Source organism: Petaurus breviceps, unplaced genomic scaffold (genome assembly GCF_028583685.1).
Source record: "Petaurus breviceps papuanus isolate PSGF00001 unplaced genomic scaffold, PetGlider_PUasm1.0 419, whole genome shotgun sequence".
Classification (NCBI taxonomy): Eukaryota; Metazoa; Chordata; class Mammalia; order Diprotodontia; family Petauridae; genus Petaurus; species Petaurus breviceps.
The window spans coordinates 7,657,507-7,671,381 of NW_027186324.1; the positions used below are offsets into that span (position 1 = coordinate 7,657,507).

Here is a 13,875-nt window from a genome sequence, read left to right on the forward strand (position 1 = left end):
GGAAGGAAGGAAGGAAGGAAGGAAGGAAGGAAGGGAGGAAGGGAGGTTTGCAGGCAGATAGTATGCTTCATCATTAGTCCTTTGGGATTGTCTTGACTCATCATATTGCTGACAACAGCTAAGTCCTTCACAGTTCTTCATCAAACAATATTGCTGTTATTATGTACAATTTTCTCCTGGTTCTGCGCATTTCACTTTGCATCAGTTTGTGCCAATCTTTCCAGGTTTTTCTGAAGTTATCCTGCTTGTTATTTTTTTTATAGCAAAGTAATATTCCATCATAATCACATACCACAGATTGTTTAGCCATTCCTCAATTGATGGTCATCCCTTCTATGTCTGACTCTTAACTATCACAAAAAAAGAGCTGCTATAAATATTTTTTTTTGTATAAATAGGTCTTTTTCACTTTTTTTAATGTCTTTTGGATATAGACCTATCATGGGTATTGCTGGACCAAAGGGTATACATAATTTTATAGCCCTTTGGGCATAATTCCAAATTATTCTCTAGAATGGTCAGATCAGTTCACAACTCTAACAACAGTGTATTAGTCTCCCAATTTTCCCATATCCTCTCCAATATTTATCATTTTTCTTTTTGTCATATTAACCGATCTGATAGATGTCAGGTGGCACCTCAAAGTTGTTTTAATTTGTATTTCCCTAATCAAAAGTGATTTAGAGTACTTCTTGAAAGGCCTATAGATAGCTTTGATTTCTTCATATGAAAATTATCTGTTCATCTCTTTTGATCATTTATCAATTGGGGAATGACTTGTATTCTTATCAATTATACTCAATTATCTCTATATTTGAAAAACAAGAACTTTATCAGAGACACTTGTTGTAAAGATTGTCTCCCAGGTTTCAGCTTTCTTTCTAATCTTGGTTGCATTGTTTTTGTTAGTACAAAAGCTTTTTATCTTAATATAACAAAAATTATCTACTTTACATTCCATAATGCTCTCTTTCTTGTTTGGTTATGAATTCTTCCCTTCCCCATGGTTCTGAGAGGTTCCTCACTTTCTTTATCTATAAAATGAAGTGACCTGACCTCGAAGTCCCCTTCCTGCTTGAGATTTTCAATCCTGTACAACTCTAAGACTTGCCAAGAGTTATACATCTAAAGCTTTGGGACCTTACTGCATTCAGGGGAGCCCACACTCTTTCACAGACTGTTACAAGACCATGGAGTATGTACAGATCTCTGGAAAGGAACATCTGTTGGAGTCCCAGTCCTTGTATCAGCAGCTAGGTGCTGCCATAGTATATAGAGTGCCAGGTCAGACACAATAGCTGTATGACCCTGGACAAGTCATTTAATCCTCGGTTTCCTCATATGCAAAATGAGCTGGAGAAGGGAATGGCAAACTGCCCCAGTATCTTTGCCAAGAAAGCATCAGATGGGGTCACGGAGTCAGACGGGACTGAAACAGCTGAACAGCAACAGCAGCCCTTATATCTGTACTCTGGGGTACCACGGAAAATCAGAGGATCACATCTACATCAATTCTATTGCATTAACAGATGTTTATTGATATTTTCTAGACAGGGAAGGAATTCCAAAGATTATCATGACATGGTCCCTGGCTTCAAGTTACTTATTTTTTAGGAAGAGCCATAATGTCCCTGGGTTTGGAAGTACTTAAAGCTTTTTAAAAATTTAATCAGGTGGCACAGTGAGTAGACCACCAGCCCTGGAGTCAGGAGGACCTGAGTTCAAATTTGACCTCAGACACTTAACACTTACTAGCTGTGTGGCCTTGGGCAAGTCACTTGACCCCAATTTCCCTGACTTCACCCCTCCAAAAAGCAAAAAAAAAAAGTTTAATCGGGAGGTGGGAGACCTGAGGGAGAGAGCTAGACACAGAGATAGGAGATCCAGAAGTGTGCAACGATGGAAAAGCCAGCTGAGAAGAAGGAAGTGGTCAGAAATGTCAGATGTTGCAGAGAGGTCTGAGAGGGTGAGGACTAAAACAAACCTGTGGATTTGGAAATTAAGAGATCACAGTGACCTTGGAGGGCAGATTGCAAGGCGTCGCGTCATGAAGAAGCAGAGGCAGCAAAAGTGAAATATTCTTTCCATAAATTGTCAGTAACAAAAAGGGAAGAGCTGTAGGATGGAATAGCTGGGGTGGCAGGATCCAGGGCTTCTTTGTTTTAGGATGGGGAAAGCCTGGGGACATTAGGCAGAGGGGAAGGACTCCCAGAGGGAGGAAAGCCTTAGCTAATATGTGTAAGAATGAGGGCTGTTATTTACACAAGGCTTTTTTAATTGTTCAATTGTGTCCAACTCTCCTTCTTGGCAGAGATACTAGAATGGTTTGCCACTTCCCTCACCAGCCCATTTTATAGATGGGGAAGTTGAGGCAAACAGAGTCAAGTGACCTGCCCAGGTTCACACACACAGCTAGTAAGTGTCTAAGGCCAGATTTTAACTTAGGGGGATGAATCTTCCTGATTGCAGGCTGCACCACCTAGCTGCCCTAATAATGCTTTAAGATGTATTTACAAATAATGCTTTAAGATTTACTTAAAAGAGATTTACATTCACTTTCTCATTTGATCCTCACAGTAATCCTTTAAGGTAAATGCTACAGGTGAGGAAAATGAGGCTTCCAGAGACTGACTGACTGGGCTGGGGAGGTCAGAATTGGGAGAGTTGGTTCAGATTTGTGAAAGAATTCAATCAGACCTTCTCTTTAGCCAAAGGGAGCTTTATTAACACAAAAGCAGGTGGGCCTGAGACTTAGCAAGGAGCTAAACAAAGGCAATAATACAGGACGAGGACCAGACTTAAATAGCCAGAAAGCTACACAGCCTGTAGAATAGTGACGTAATTTTAAGGTTTCTAAAGGGGGTTGGAGATCTAGGGACTAGATGAGTCTTGCAAGATAAGGACTTGGGATGAGGACCATGAATGACACAAGGGAGACAAAGGAATTTTTATCACCCAGGATGGGAAGAGACAAGGAATTTTAGGTCAAGGGGAAGTTTTGTGGTATTTCAAGATAAGGGGAGACTTTGTGACTCCAGGGAAAGGGCAACTCAACCTTTAGAATACCTTTGTATTTTAGGGAGCCTCTGGAGGATAAACCAGGGAATGAGTAACTCAGCCCTTCGGGCACCTCTGTATTTAAGGGAGCCTTTAGAAGATAAACCAGGGAAAGGGCACCTCTGTATTCACATCAGTGCCTTGCCCATGTTCACACAGCTAATATGTACTAATATGTGGGATTGGAATTCAGATCTTCCTAACTACAAGTCCAGCCTTCTGTCCACTCCATTGTACCATACTGCCTCTTGGGATAATAAAAGTGAGAAACATGTCCAGGAATCTCAACTCCTGCCGTAGCAACATGGAACCCTGAGAAGTTCACTGGCAGAGCAGGATCAACTAGAAATTGAATATTACTAAAGTTACCTTTAAACGAGAGTTTCTAATACCCTGAGGAAGCCTTCTGGTATTGGGTAGTGGGGATTAAGACACAGGCTATCTTGACATACCTTGGGTGAATGGAAATAGTTAAAGGAATTCCTGTAGTCCCTTTCAGGGACCATATTCCTTCCATGTTTCTCACCTTCCGAATTTATGATGGTCACTTGCCTATGACCTCCATATGATCTACTCTGTGAAACAGTGCTGGAAGAGAGATGGGGTATGGCCCAAGGGAACAAGGCCTAGGTGCTCTCTCATCTGCCTGTCCTGAACTTCATCCTGACACATACTCACATACTCCATATAATTGAAATAAGGGAAAATTTTTGTAAGCTGAGCCAAATTGGGGGGTGGGGTGGGGTGGAGAGGAATGCCATTTATTAAGAAGCATGCCTTTTTTGTACATGCTTGAAAAACCTGCTCTTTTCAAAATGCAAAAATAGAGAATATTTCCCAGTGCAGAATCTTTTGTCTCCAGTTTCCTCTAAGGGATTATTTGGAGCTTGTATTGAAATTTTTTAGTCATGCAAATCAGCAGCCAGGCAGTTTGAATGCTGCATGAGCCCATTTTAGTTATTTACTATGTGAACGCACCTGGGAGTTGTTTAGAAAGGAAATTTTTGGACAACATTTTCTCTCCAAGTGCATTCTGAATAGAAAGGTATTTTATTAAAGCCAGGAAATAAAAATCAGGTCTCTAGCCTTGGAGATTCCTCTTTTCTTCAGTGAAACTTTTACTACCCTGTTTCTTCAGAGAAAGGGGCTCTTAATTTTGTGTGTGTGTCATGGACCCTGGTGAAGCCTGTGGAGCCCTTCCCAGAAGAAGTCAGGTCAGCAAGCATTTGTGAAATGCATATTATGTGTCATGCACATTGTCCCACTCAAATAGGTGAAGCGGTGGGTAATGTGTCAGACCTGGACTCAGGAAGACTCATTGTCCTGAGTTCAAATGTGACCTCAGACACTTACTAGTGGGGTGACCCTGGGCAAGTCATTTGCCTCACTTCTTCATCTGAAAATGATCTAGAGAAGGAAATGGCAAACCACTCCAGTATCATTGCCAAAAAACCCTAAATGGGGTCACAGAGAGCTGGACACAAATGAAACAACTTGACAAATAACAATGTGACCTGGGCAACGTTCTGGGAATACAAAGAAAGGTCCTCCAGAAGTTTTCATACCTATAAAACAAAATGCATAGATTACAAAAGCAATCAATTATATTGAAATACAATTGTCGGCTCATATCCTGGAGAACTAACATTTAGGCAGCTAGGTGGAGCAGTGGATAGGGCTCCAGGCTTGGAGTCAGGAAGACCTGAGTTCAAATCTAATCTCAGATACTTACTAGCTGTATGACCCTGGGCAAGTCACTTAACCCCATTTGCCTTAGTTTCCTCATCTGCAAAATGAGCTGGAGAAGGAAATGGCAAACCACTCCAGTATCTTTGCCAAGGAAACCCTGAATAGGGTTACAGTCAGACACTGTTGAACAACAACTATGTTTATGGAAATAAATGAATGAATAAATAAATATTTAAATAAGTTCAAAGATACCCCTCGCCCCCAGTTAAGAACCCCTGCTTTGGAGAGTGTTTGTTCCTTTTTTATATGGAGGGTAGCTTTATTCCTAGCTAAATTTTTCATGACACAGCATTTGCATACATAAATTTTGCATAGCATAGATTTGGATCAAAAGAAAATAGATTTGAGAGGATTGAGGGGAACAGGGAAGAAAGGGAATAAACCAGTCCAGGACTGATCTGCTTTTGTTAATGACTTGTAACATGTGGCTCAAATATTTCATGTCTTCTGTCTGCCAAAGCTGAAGATCCCACGGGCAGTTGCCGTCCTTCCACTTCCTGAGTCCTCCCCAAAGTTCACAACAGCAGAGTCAGATTCAGAACTCAGGAGAAATTCGGAGACAGATGCACATACACGGTAAGTTTCAAATGAAGTGCCTGACTGGTGGCAAATAAAAAAATAAAAACCCAACTATATACTTACTGGAATAGCGAGGTAACTATGTTTACCATGCAGAAAAGGGTATGATGAGATCAGTAGAAGTAATAATAATTGTGTTTATTCAGAGATTTATGCTTACTCTTTCTTTAGATTTTCACAACAACTCTGAGATAAGTGCTATTGCTGTCTCTATTTTATAGATGTCACAAAAGGTGGCTTTGAGGCTTTTCCCAGGGAGTTGGGACACTTTTAGGGAGACACGTGCTTCGGCTCATTGCTATGGCACTTGCATGACCAGAGGCCTCCAGACGGTCCCTTGATCCTTATGATGGGGGACAGGGTGGGGGTGGGTGTCATACAGAGATAATCGGCAGCTGACTCAAGATCACACAGTAGGTTAAAGAAAGATGTGAGAAGAAAAGCTCCTCCTTTGCCTCTTTGTTGAGCTTTATAAATCAGAGGTCTCAGTAAAAAGACGATAGATGGGCAGCCAGGTGGCATGGTCAGTAGGAGCGCCGGCCTAGAGTCGGGAGGACCCGGGATCGGTTCCAGCCTCAGATACTTAACACCCACCCAGAAACACCTGGCTGTGTAACCTTGAGCAAGTTACTTAACCCCAATTGCTTAGGGGCGGCCAGGTGGCTCAGCGAGTAAGAGCTCTGGCCTCAGGTGGTCCGTTCCAGCTTCAGATATTTGGCAACCACACAAAATAACTGGCCGTGTGACCTTGGGCAAGTACTTAACCCCAATCGCTTTAAAAAAAAATAAAAAGTCTAATGGCCAAACCATTTAGGCCACTCCTCTCTATGGACTATTCAGTCAGAATCAGCTAATGAGGAGGTTTTGATCTGATCTGCTTTTGACAGCCAGCTGCCTTTAATCATAACAGTAATACTAATAACTAACACTGACATGCTACTTAAAGATTTACAAAATGGTTTACATTTACATTTCATTTGATCTTCACAATAACCCCTTGACATAGGTAATATTATGCCCTTTATAGAGATGCAGCAATTGAGACCCTGGCCCGTGGTCACAAAACTAAGAAGTGTCATAGAACTTCAGTGTGTGTCATTCTGACTCCAGGTCCAGTTTTTATGGCCACTATATTCCCTTGTCTTGGGCTGTAGCCATCCTAAACCCATAGGGTCTATATAATCCTTGTTCAAATATGGGGCTCATTTCTCCAAATGTCTTATTCTCCATATCGTTCTCTATCTGTAACCTCTTTTCACCTCTATCTGCTATCTCCCACTAGCTAGGCCAGGCCTGTACAATCTGTGGCTGGCCAGAGGATTTCAGGTGACCTGTGAAAAATGTAGAGGAAAACATCCCGAAATCCTTTGGTGTGTTGCCAGTGGCCCGCAGGTCTGATCCAGATCCCTCAGCATTTCCTCTGGGGAACAATGTTCATCTTCTTCCTGATCCTTCCCTAGTCTCTCTTTTATAAATATCATTTCATTTCTCGGATCTTATCTTGTTTCTTCCCAACCTTATAACCCTACATCTTTATGTCCTTTTTCACCATTGGGGGACAGGAATATCCGTACCTTGTTTCATTGGTATGAGGAGCTCCCAGTAGGTCTACTCTCCCTACCAATGTAGAAGGGTAATTATAGCCTAAGAGATTTGCCTGGGGGGGCAATGTAAGTGACTAGTCCTGTGTCTGTATGTCATGTCTATATGCATAAGATTTGAACCCAAGTGTTCCTAATTCTAAGACCAGCTCATGATCCACTACTACAAGCTGTCTTTCTTCTACTGCTTTACTTGAAATAAAATCTTCTAACACCAGTGATCAAACCATAAGAGTATAAGGAACTTAGTAAAAAATAAATTGATGCATATGGTGGGCCCATTTCTCCAGAAGCTGAGCCAGAATCAGGGTTGGGTCACCCAAGTCCTGGGCTCTAGATTCATTCATGGGAATGTTGCTTCCTCAGAAGACTTGAGGCCAAAGGGAAGGAGGTCATAATGGTAAAATTCCAGATCTTTGGCTATCCTCAAGTCACGTTCTGGTTTTAAATTATTTGAATGAAGATGAATCTTGAAGAACAGGTAATGGAAGCACTTAGCATAACTCAGTGAATTAGGCCAGTCTTCTCTATGGATCTTTCAGTCAGGACTGACTAGTGGGAAGGTTTTGATCTGAACCAACCAAGAGAATACAGACTTGAGTCACTAAATAACAACACAATTACTTTGCACAAAGTCAGAACTATTACAACGACCTACCCCTTTTGAAGTCTTAGTAAATAAGTCCTTCATTTAAAAGTTTATAATAATAATTATAACGAGGAATTAAATAGTGCTTTAACGTTTGTGAAGAATTTTATACGTGTGTTGTCACTGAATCCTCACAACAGCCTTGTGAGGTGGGTGTTATAATTACCTCCATTTTACAGATGAGGAAAACAGACTAAGAGAGGTTACTCAGCTACTATCATCAGCAGGACACTCAGGTCCATCCTGACCCTGTCCATCACTTTGTCCCCTGCTCTACCTACTGCCCCACTTATTAAGGTGGCTAGCACTCAGTTTCTTAGTGGATTATGTTACTTTAAAAAGTCTTGTGCCTGCTAGAAGTTTGAAACGAAGCCATGATTTTTTAGCTTACTCTCAGGTTGGAAAGTAATCTTGCCTCTCACAGGCCCCTGAGGCATAACTCATCTTTAAATGTTTCTTAGAGAACAGGGAGAGCCTGCTGAGTGTAACTTGCAGAACTATAATACCCACTCTGCAAAAACAGACCTTTCAGAAAAGTCGGTTGATACTGTAGTGGATCTGACCGAGTTGGCACAGGTACTGCAGGGAAAGAAGGCCTTCTTGATGCAGTCTTTGAAAAGGAGTTAGGTAAATTTTATTTTTCATTTGAAGGAATACTACACCAAAAAATGAAAAAAGGCTGCTTGTTCTAAAGGCCAAAGGAAATTTCACCCTATGTGCCAGGTAAAATTGCCTTTGTGTTAAGCTGCTCATGAATGATTTGGTTAGCACAGAAAATCAGAGAATCAGGTCTGATTATAGGGAAATACAGAAAATGCTGTTGGCCATATAGCCATAGAAACTTACAATGAGAATTTTTAAAGCATGGTCTGTAATTGCAAGAATGTATGTCACAATGAAATTCCCAATGCACCATTTAAACAGCAGGAGGATACTAAAAATCTACTTGAAAGCATTAAAATGATGGAAAAGAATATCTAAATATCCATAGGGAAATTAAGGGATAGTGGGGTTGGCAATCAAGATGGTATATTAATCCAGGTTTCCCATAAAAAAAATGAGACAAAAATGAAAACAGAAACAGGTGCTGAGATGAAATCTGGGGAATTGGATTTTGAAAATGTAGCAGGAAATGAGTCACTTGTTCAATATAGTGAAGATTTAATTTTGTTTAGAAAATGTTCTGATAGAGCACAATTGCTATTTGTCAGGGTCTGTTAAAAAAATAGAGGTAAGAATGACTCATTAGATTCATTGTCCAAACTGAGAGAAATTACATGGGTCAAGGTATTACGTAATATTAAACAGATGAGAAGATCTGGATTTTTTAAAATCTCATAAGACAAGTGAGAATTACATAGAAAATATATTTCTAGAACATGTCTATTTCATTTGCAGAGGTGAAAATGCTGTGTCTGGGATCCAACTGAAAAGACATGTAAAAACTCAGGCTACTCCAATGATTTCTTGGTAAGTCAGATATGGTATTTACTTCCATTTTTCATGAGAAACTGATAGAAACTAAAGTAGACTTGAGAGGTATCTGCAGCAAATAATAAAGCAGAAGGCAGCAAAGTGGTGTAGTGGCCAGAGAGCTGGACTTGGGGTCAGAAAGACCCGAGTTCAAATACAGTGTGGTATATTAGCTATATGACCCTGGGTCAATCACTTAACTTATGTCTGTCTTAATTTCCTCACCTGTAAGGAATGGGGAAAATAATAGCTCTTATCTGACAGTTGTAGTGAGGACCAAATAAATTATGTTTGTAAAATGTTTTGTAAACCTTAAAGTGCTATATAAGTTTGATACCTGCTAAAGGTCAGAAAACTTATCAATCCATTAGTCATAAAATATTTATTAAGCACCTAATACCTTTTAGGTACTGGGGAAACAAAGATAAACTTGAAACAGTCCCCGCCTTCAAAGAACATATTGGGGGGGGAGGGGGAGAGAAACAACATATATAAACAAAAAATACACAAAATAAAATTTTTGTTGTCAGTTATTTCAGTCATGCCTGACTTTTTGTGACTCTATTAAGGGTTTTCTTGGCAAAGATACTGGAGTGGTTTGCCATTTCCTTCTCTAACTCATTTTACAGAGGGGGAAACTGAGGCAGACAGGGTTAAGTGACTTGCCCAGGGTCACATAGCTAGTAATGGTCTGAGCCTGGATTTGAACTCAGGTCTTCCTGACAAATACAAGATAATTATTTGTGGAGAGAGGCATTAGCAGCTAATGAGGGATAAAAGTCTCATGTAGAAAATGGTGTTTAAGTTCAGTTTTGAAGGGAGGGATTCAAAGAAAGGAGTGAGGAAGGAGTGATTCTAAACCTATGTTTATGCCCCCTCTGGGCAGCCTATGCAAAAGCCCAGATACCAGAGGTGGGATTTTGTGAGTCAGGGCCAGCAAGCAGGTCAGTTTAGTTAGACTACAGGATGCATGAAGTTGAAATAAGGCATGATACTCTAAGTCTGGAAAGGTGGATTGGACCTAGATTGAGAGGAGCTTCACTGCCAAACAGAGGAGTTTGAATTAATCTCAGAGAAAATAGGAAGACTGTTGTTTGGTCGTTTCAGTCATGTCCAGCTCTTTGCAACACCTTTTGGGAGTTTTCTTGGCAGAGATAGTGTACTGGTTTGCCATTTCCTTCTCCAGCTTATTGACAGATAAAGAACTGAGGCAAGCAGGGTTAAGTGACTTACCCAGAGTCACACAGCTAGTAAGTATCTGAGGCCAGATTTGAATTTACAGATCCAGGCTTGGCACTCTATCTATTACACCACCTAACTGCAGAAAAGACACTGGTCTTTATTAAGCAGGGGAATGGCATGATCATATTTAAAAGAATCCCTTTGACCACAGTGTTGGAGGATAGATTTGAACAAGAAGACTATTAAGAGACTATTGCAATAATCTTGGTGAAAGGTGTTGACTGTGTATGGAGAGGAGACCCATGGAGAGAAGCTGTGGAGGTAGAATTCATAAGACTTGGCAACTGATTGGATATAGTGTGGGACCTGAGAGCCCAAGTAATTAGAAGGTGAAGACTTTCCATTTGAAAACTTCTTCAAATTAAAAACACTGAACAATTCCTATCAACCTACCCATAGGAAGACCAAAATAATCATACGTAGATTATTAGACTTGAAGTCAGAAAGATCTGAGTTCAGATCCTTCCTCAGAAACTTACTCTACAACTGTGTGATCCCGGGCAAATGACTTAGCCAATCTGGAGCTCACTTTCTTCATCTGTGAAATGAAGGGATTGGAGGCTCTGGCTTCTAAGGGCCCTTCCAGGTCTAAATCTGTGACTCGCTGACAAATATTGACATTCTTTCCAGTTATCTATAGCATGAGAAAAATGTCCCCAAATTGATTTAAAATCATCTGCAACAATGACTTTTCACATAGCCAGAGGTTTTGCTCAAAACCTCCAAGTGCCTCAGCATGTGTTTCCTTTGTCCTGCTATTTGGAAGTAGCCAAGACAACCGGACTGCAGCCAAGTCCCAGCTCTGTTACTGGTCATTGACTCCAATGGATCTCATCATAGAGAGAGAGCTGCCAGCTTGTTCCTTCCATTGTTTGTAACTTCCTCAGAGTGAAAAGGGAAAACGGAGCCATGGATGGGGGCATAAAGGGGGAATCAAGCTAACGGGCATGTGAGCCGCTTCTTTCTTACTTTTTTAAAACAATTTCTGCATGATGTCTCACCTCTTCCACAGGGGGGACCCAGGATCCAGTTCATCTGAAGAAGAGGAAAGCCTGACCGGCTATGAGTACGTGGGTGGACTCTTTATTTTGTCTTAGCTTTCGGGGAGCGGGGCCTGAATTTATTTGTCCCTCTTTCTACAGAGTTAGAATGGGAGAGTGGCCAAGGAGGCCCCAGCCTTGGGAGCATGCCAGGGATGTGGCATGAAGCCACTTCGGGAAGTCAGTCGATCAGTTAGCTATTATTTTATTTTTATTATAATTTATATGTTCTATCCAGTATATATTATATTTACGTAGAATATAAAATTATATAGAATATAAAATCTATGCATAATATTATTTTATTAAATCTCTACTATGTGCCAAGCACCCTGCTGTATCCTGGAAGTGTAAATGATAAAGTGAAATGAAAGAATACAGCAGCTGGTTCTCCCCCTCTCTGTTTCACGTCTCCTCACTTTACATTCTTGGCTCATCATCCTATATCACCCTCTCTAACTGCGGGCTGTACCTCAAGGGTCAGCCCTGTGTCTCTGTTTCACTCCGCAGATTCTCTGATTTGGCGACTCCATCAACCCTAATGAGCTTAATTACCATTGGTCTCATGACTCACCAAGCTACATAGCCATTTTCTCTCTAATTTCTAATTTCTTTTTGTGAGTCATGGCTCACCAATCTATGTATCCATTTTCTTTCTAATTTTATTTCTCTCATTTCTTTCCTGAATTCCAGTCCCACACCAAAAAACAACTTGGCACATAGTAGGTGCTATTTAAATGCTTTTCCTTTCCCCATTAGACATTTTGATCTACACAAAGACACAACTTATTCACACCCTAGGAATCACCAAAGCAACAGCCCTCTAATTTTAAAAAGGGCTTTTTGACCCAAGGAAAACATTTTTTCTGCTTGTCTTCTTGGTTGAGATATCTGTGAATACTTTTGCACAAATTTTGTGTGTTTCCAGCCTTCCTCTTAAGTCTCTTGTCAACGACAGCTCTAGGCAAAAAAACTGGAAAACCGAGCCTTTGCCTCTGACCACCCCCTTCATGGATTCCTTCCTTCTGAATCCTTTCTACAGCTTTGGATCTAGCATCTGCCCCATATAGAACAAATAAAAGCAAAGGAGAAAAATCACCTTGCTCTGAGGAAAGGATCCATTTTTTTCTTACTCAGATATAAATAATTGAAGAGGCTTAGTATGAGATGGAAAATTTCATTAAGGTAGAAGGCAAAGACCTTTAACCAAAGGATTAAATCTTTGTAGATTTTTCAGATATCAGTCACCTAAGTGGGAAAGTAATTTTATTTACAAGGGGCCTTTCCTAGAGCCTCCAAAAAGAGAGGTCAGTCCATCTTCTGCTGATTCTTGGAGTGGCTCAGTGACCCTGAGCCTGAGCACTTGCCCACAGTATTATATCCTTGTCATTTAGAAGTTAATCTGGTGGGTGAGAGAGGAAGTGGGCTGGAGGAAGCTGGGCCTGTTCTGTGTTGAAACCGAAAGGGATTTCCACAGCAGGTGGAAAATTGGGGATGTTGATAGAAGCACAGCTTTGGGAGGCTAATGGATCTCAGATTCGTGACATGATTTTGCCAACAATAAAAGGGACGCTTTTATTGGAGCCCACATTTTGCAATTCTGATCCCATTCAAATGGAGATTCACATGATACAAGGTCACTGAATGGTTTCTATCTTGAAAAAATTACGTCTCATGGCAACTAGGTGCTTCAGTGCATAGATAAGCAGCCCTGGAGTCAAGAGGACGTGAGTTCAAATCCAACCTCAGACATTTTCTAGCTGGGTGACCCTGGACAAGTCACTTAATTTGAAAAAAAAAAAAAAAAGAAAGAAGTCCCATTTCCCTGCCTCCCATGGACCTCAACCTAAGGTCTTTATTTCCTTGGGAGTAGACACCTAAAAAATGGTAAAGGTTGGGTCTCTAAAAAGTTATGAAATGTCCTTTCACATACAGCTTCGTGCCACTCCCACCCCACCAGGACCCCTGTCTACAAGGCTTTTCCTTTTACTCTATCTCTATTTTACAAAATTAGCAGGCCAAAGCAAACCTAAATAGCTGGGTAGCTTGGGTTTTTTTTTTGTCTTGTTTTGTTTTGTTTTTATGTTTTTCATTTTCCTTGGGGTCAGAGAAGCAGCATGGAGTCCTGGATAATGTGCTGGGCTTTGAATCAAGACAACCGGACTAGCTGGCTTCTTGTGCTGTTGGAGTTCAGGAGCGGCTCTGAGACGTTAGGGATTATTTTTCTAAGGCTACAGCTCATAAGTCCCCACTTAAAGGTTCTTATCTGATACCTAATTCTCAGAAAGATCTTAGGGTCATAGATTCAGCTCTGGAGGAGACCTCAGAGGCCAACAAATCTAACTCCTTCATTTTACTAATGAGGAAACTGAGATTTATGTATTGTCCACCCTGACCCTACCAGCATCTAACCTACCTTAGAAATTGTGTCCAAGTGCTTAGGGAAAAAAAAAGCTTTTTTTTTTTTGCTTTTGGGAGGGCAATT

At 40.8% G+C, this 13,875-nt stretch overlaps 1 protein-coding gene across 8 annotated transcripts in view; it reads left to right on the plus strand.

The window, feature by feature from the left end:
- Positions 1-13,875, plus strand: part of BMX (BMX non-receptor tyrosine kinase) — an 85,986-nt gene that overhangs the window by 37,661 nt on the left and 34,450 nt on the right. For all 8 annotated transcript variants that reach the window (XM_069100653.1, XM_069100651.1, XM_069100654.1 and 5 more), the window contains 3 exons: positions 5,267-5,382; positions 9,034-9,105; positions 11,363-11,416. In XM_069100653.1, coding sequence (XP_068956754.1) covers positions 5,267-5,382; positions 9,034-9,105; positions 11,363-11,416 — 242 coding nt within the window. The remainder of the gene's footprint in view (positions 1-5,266; positions 5,383-9,033; positions 9,106-11,362; positions 11,417-13,875) is intronic.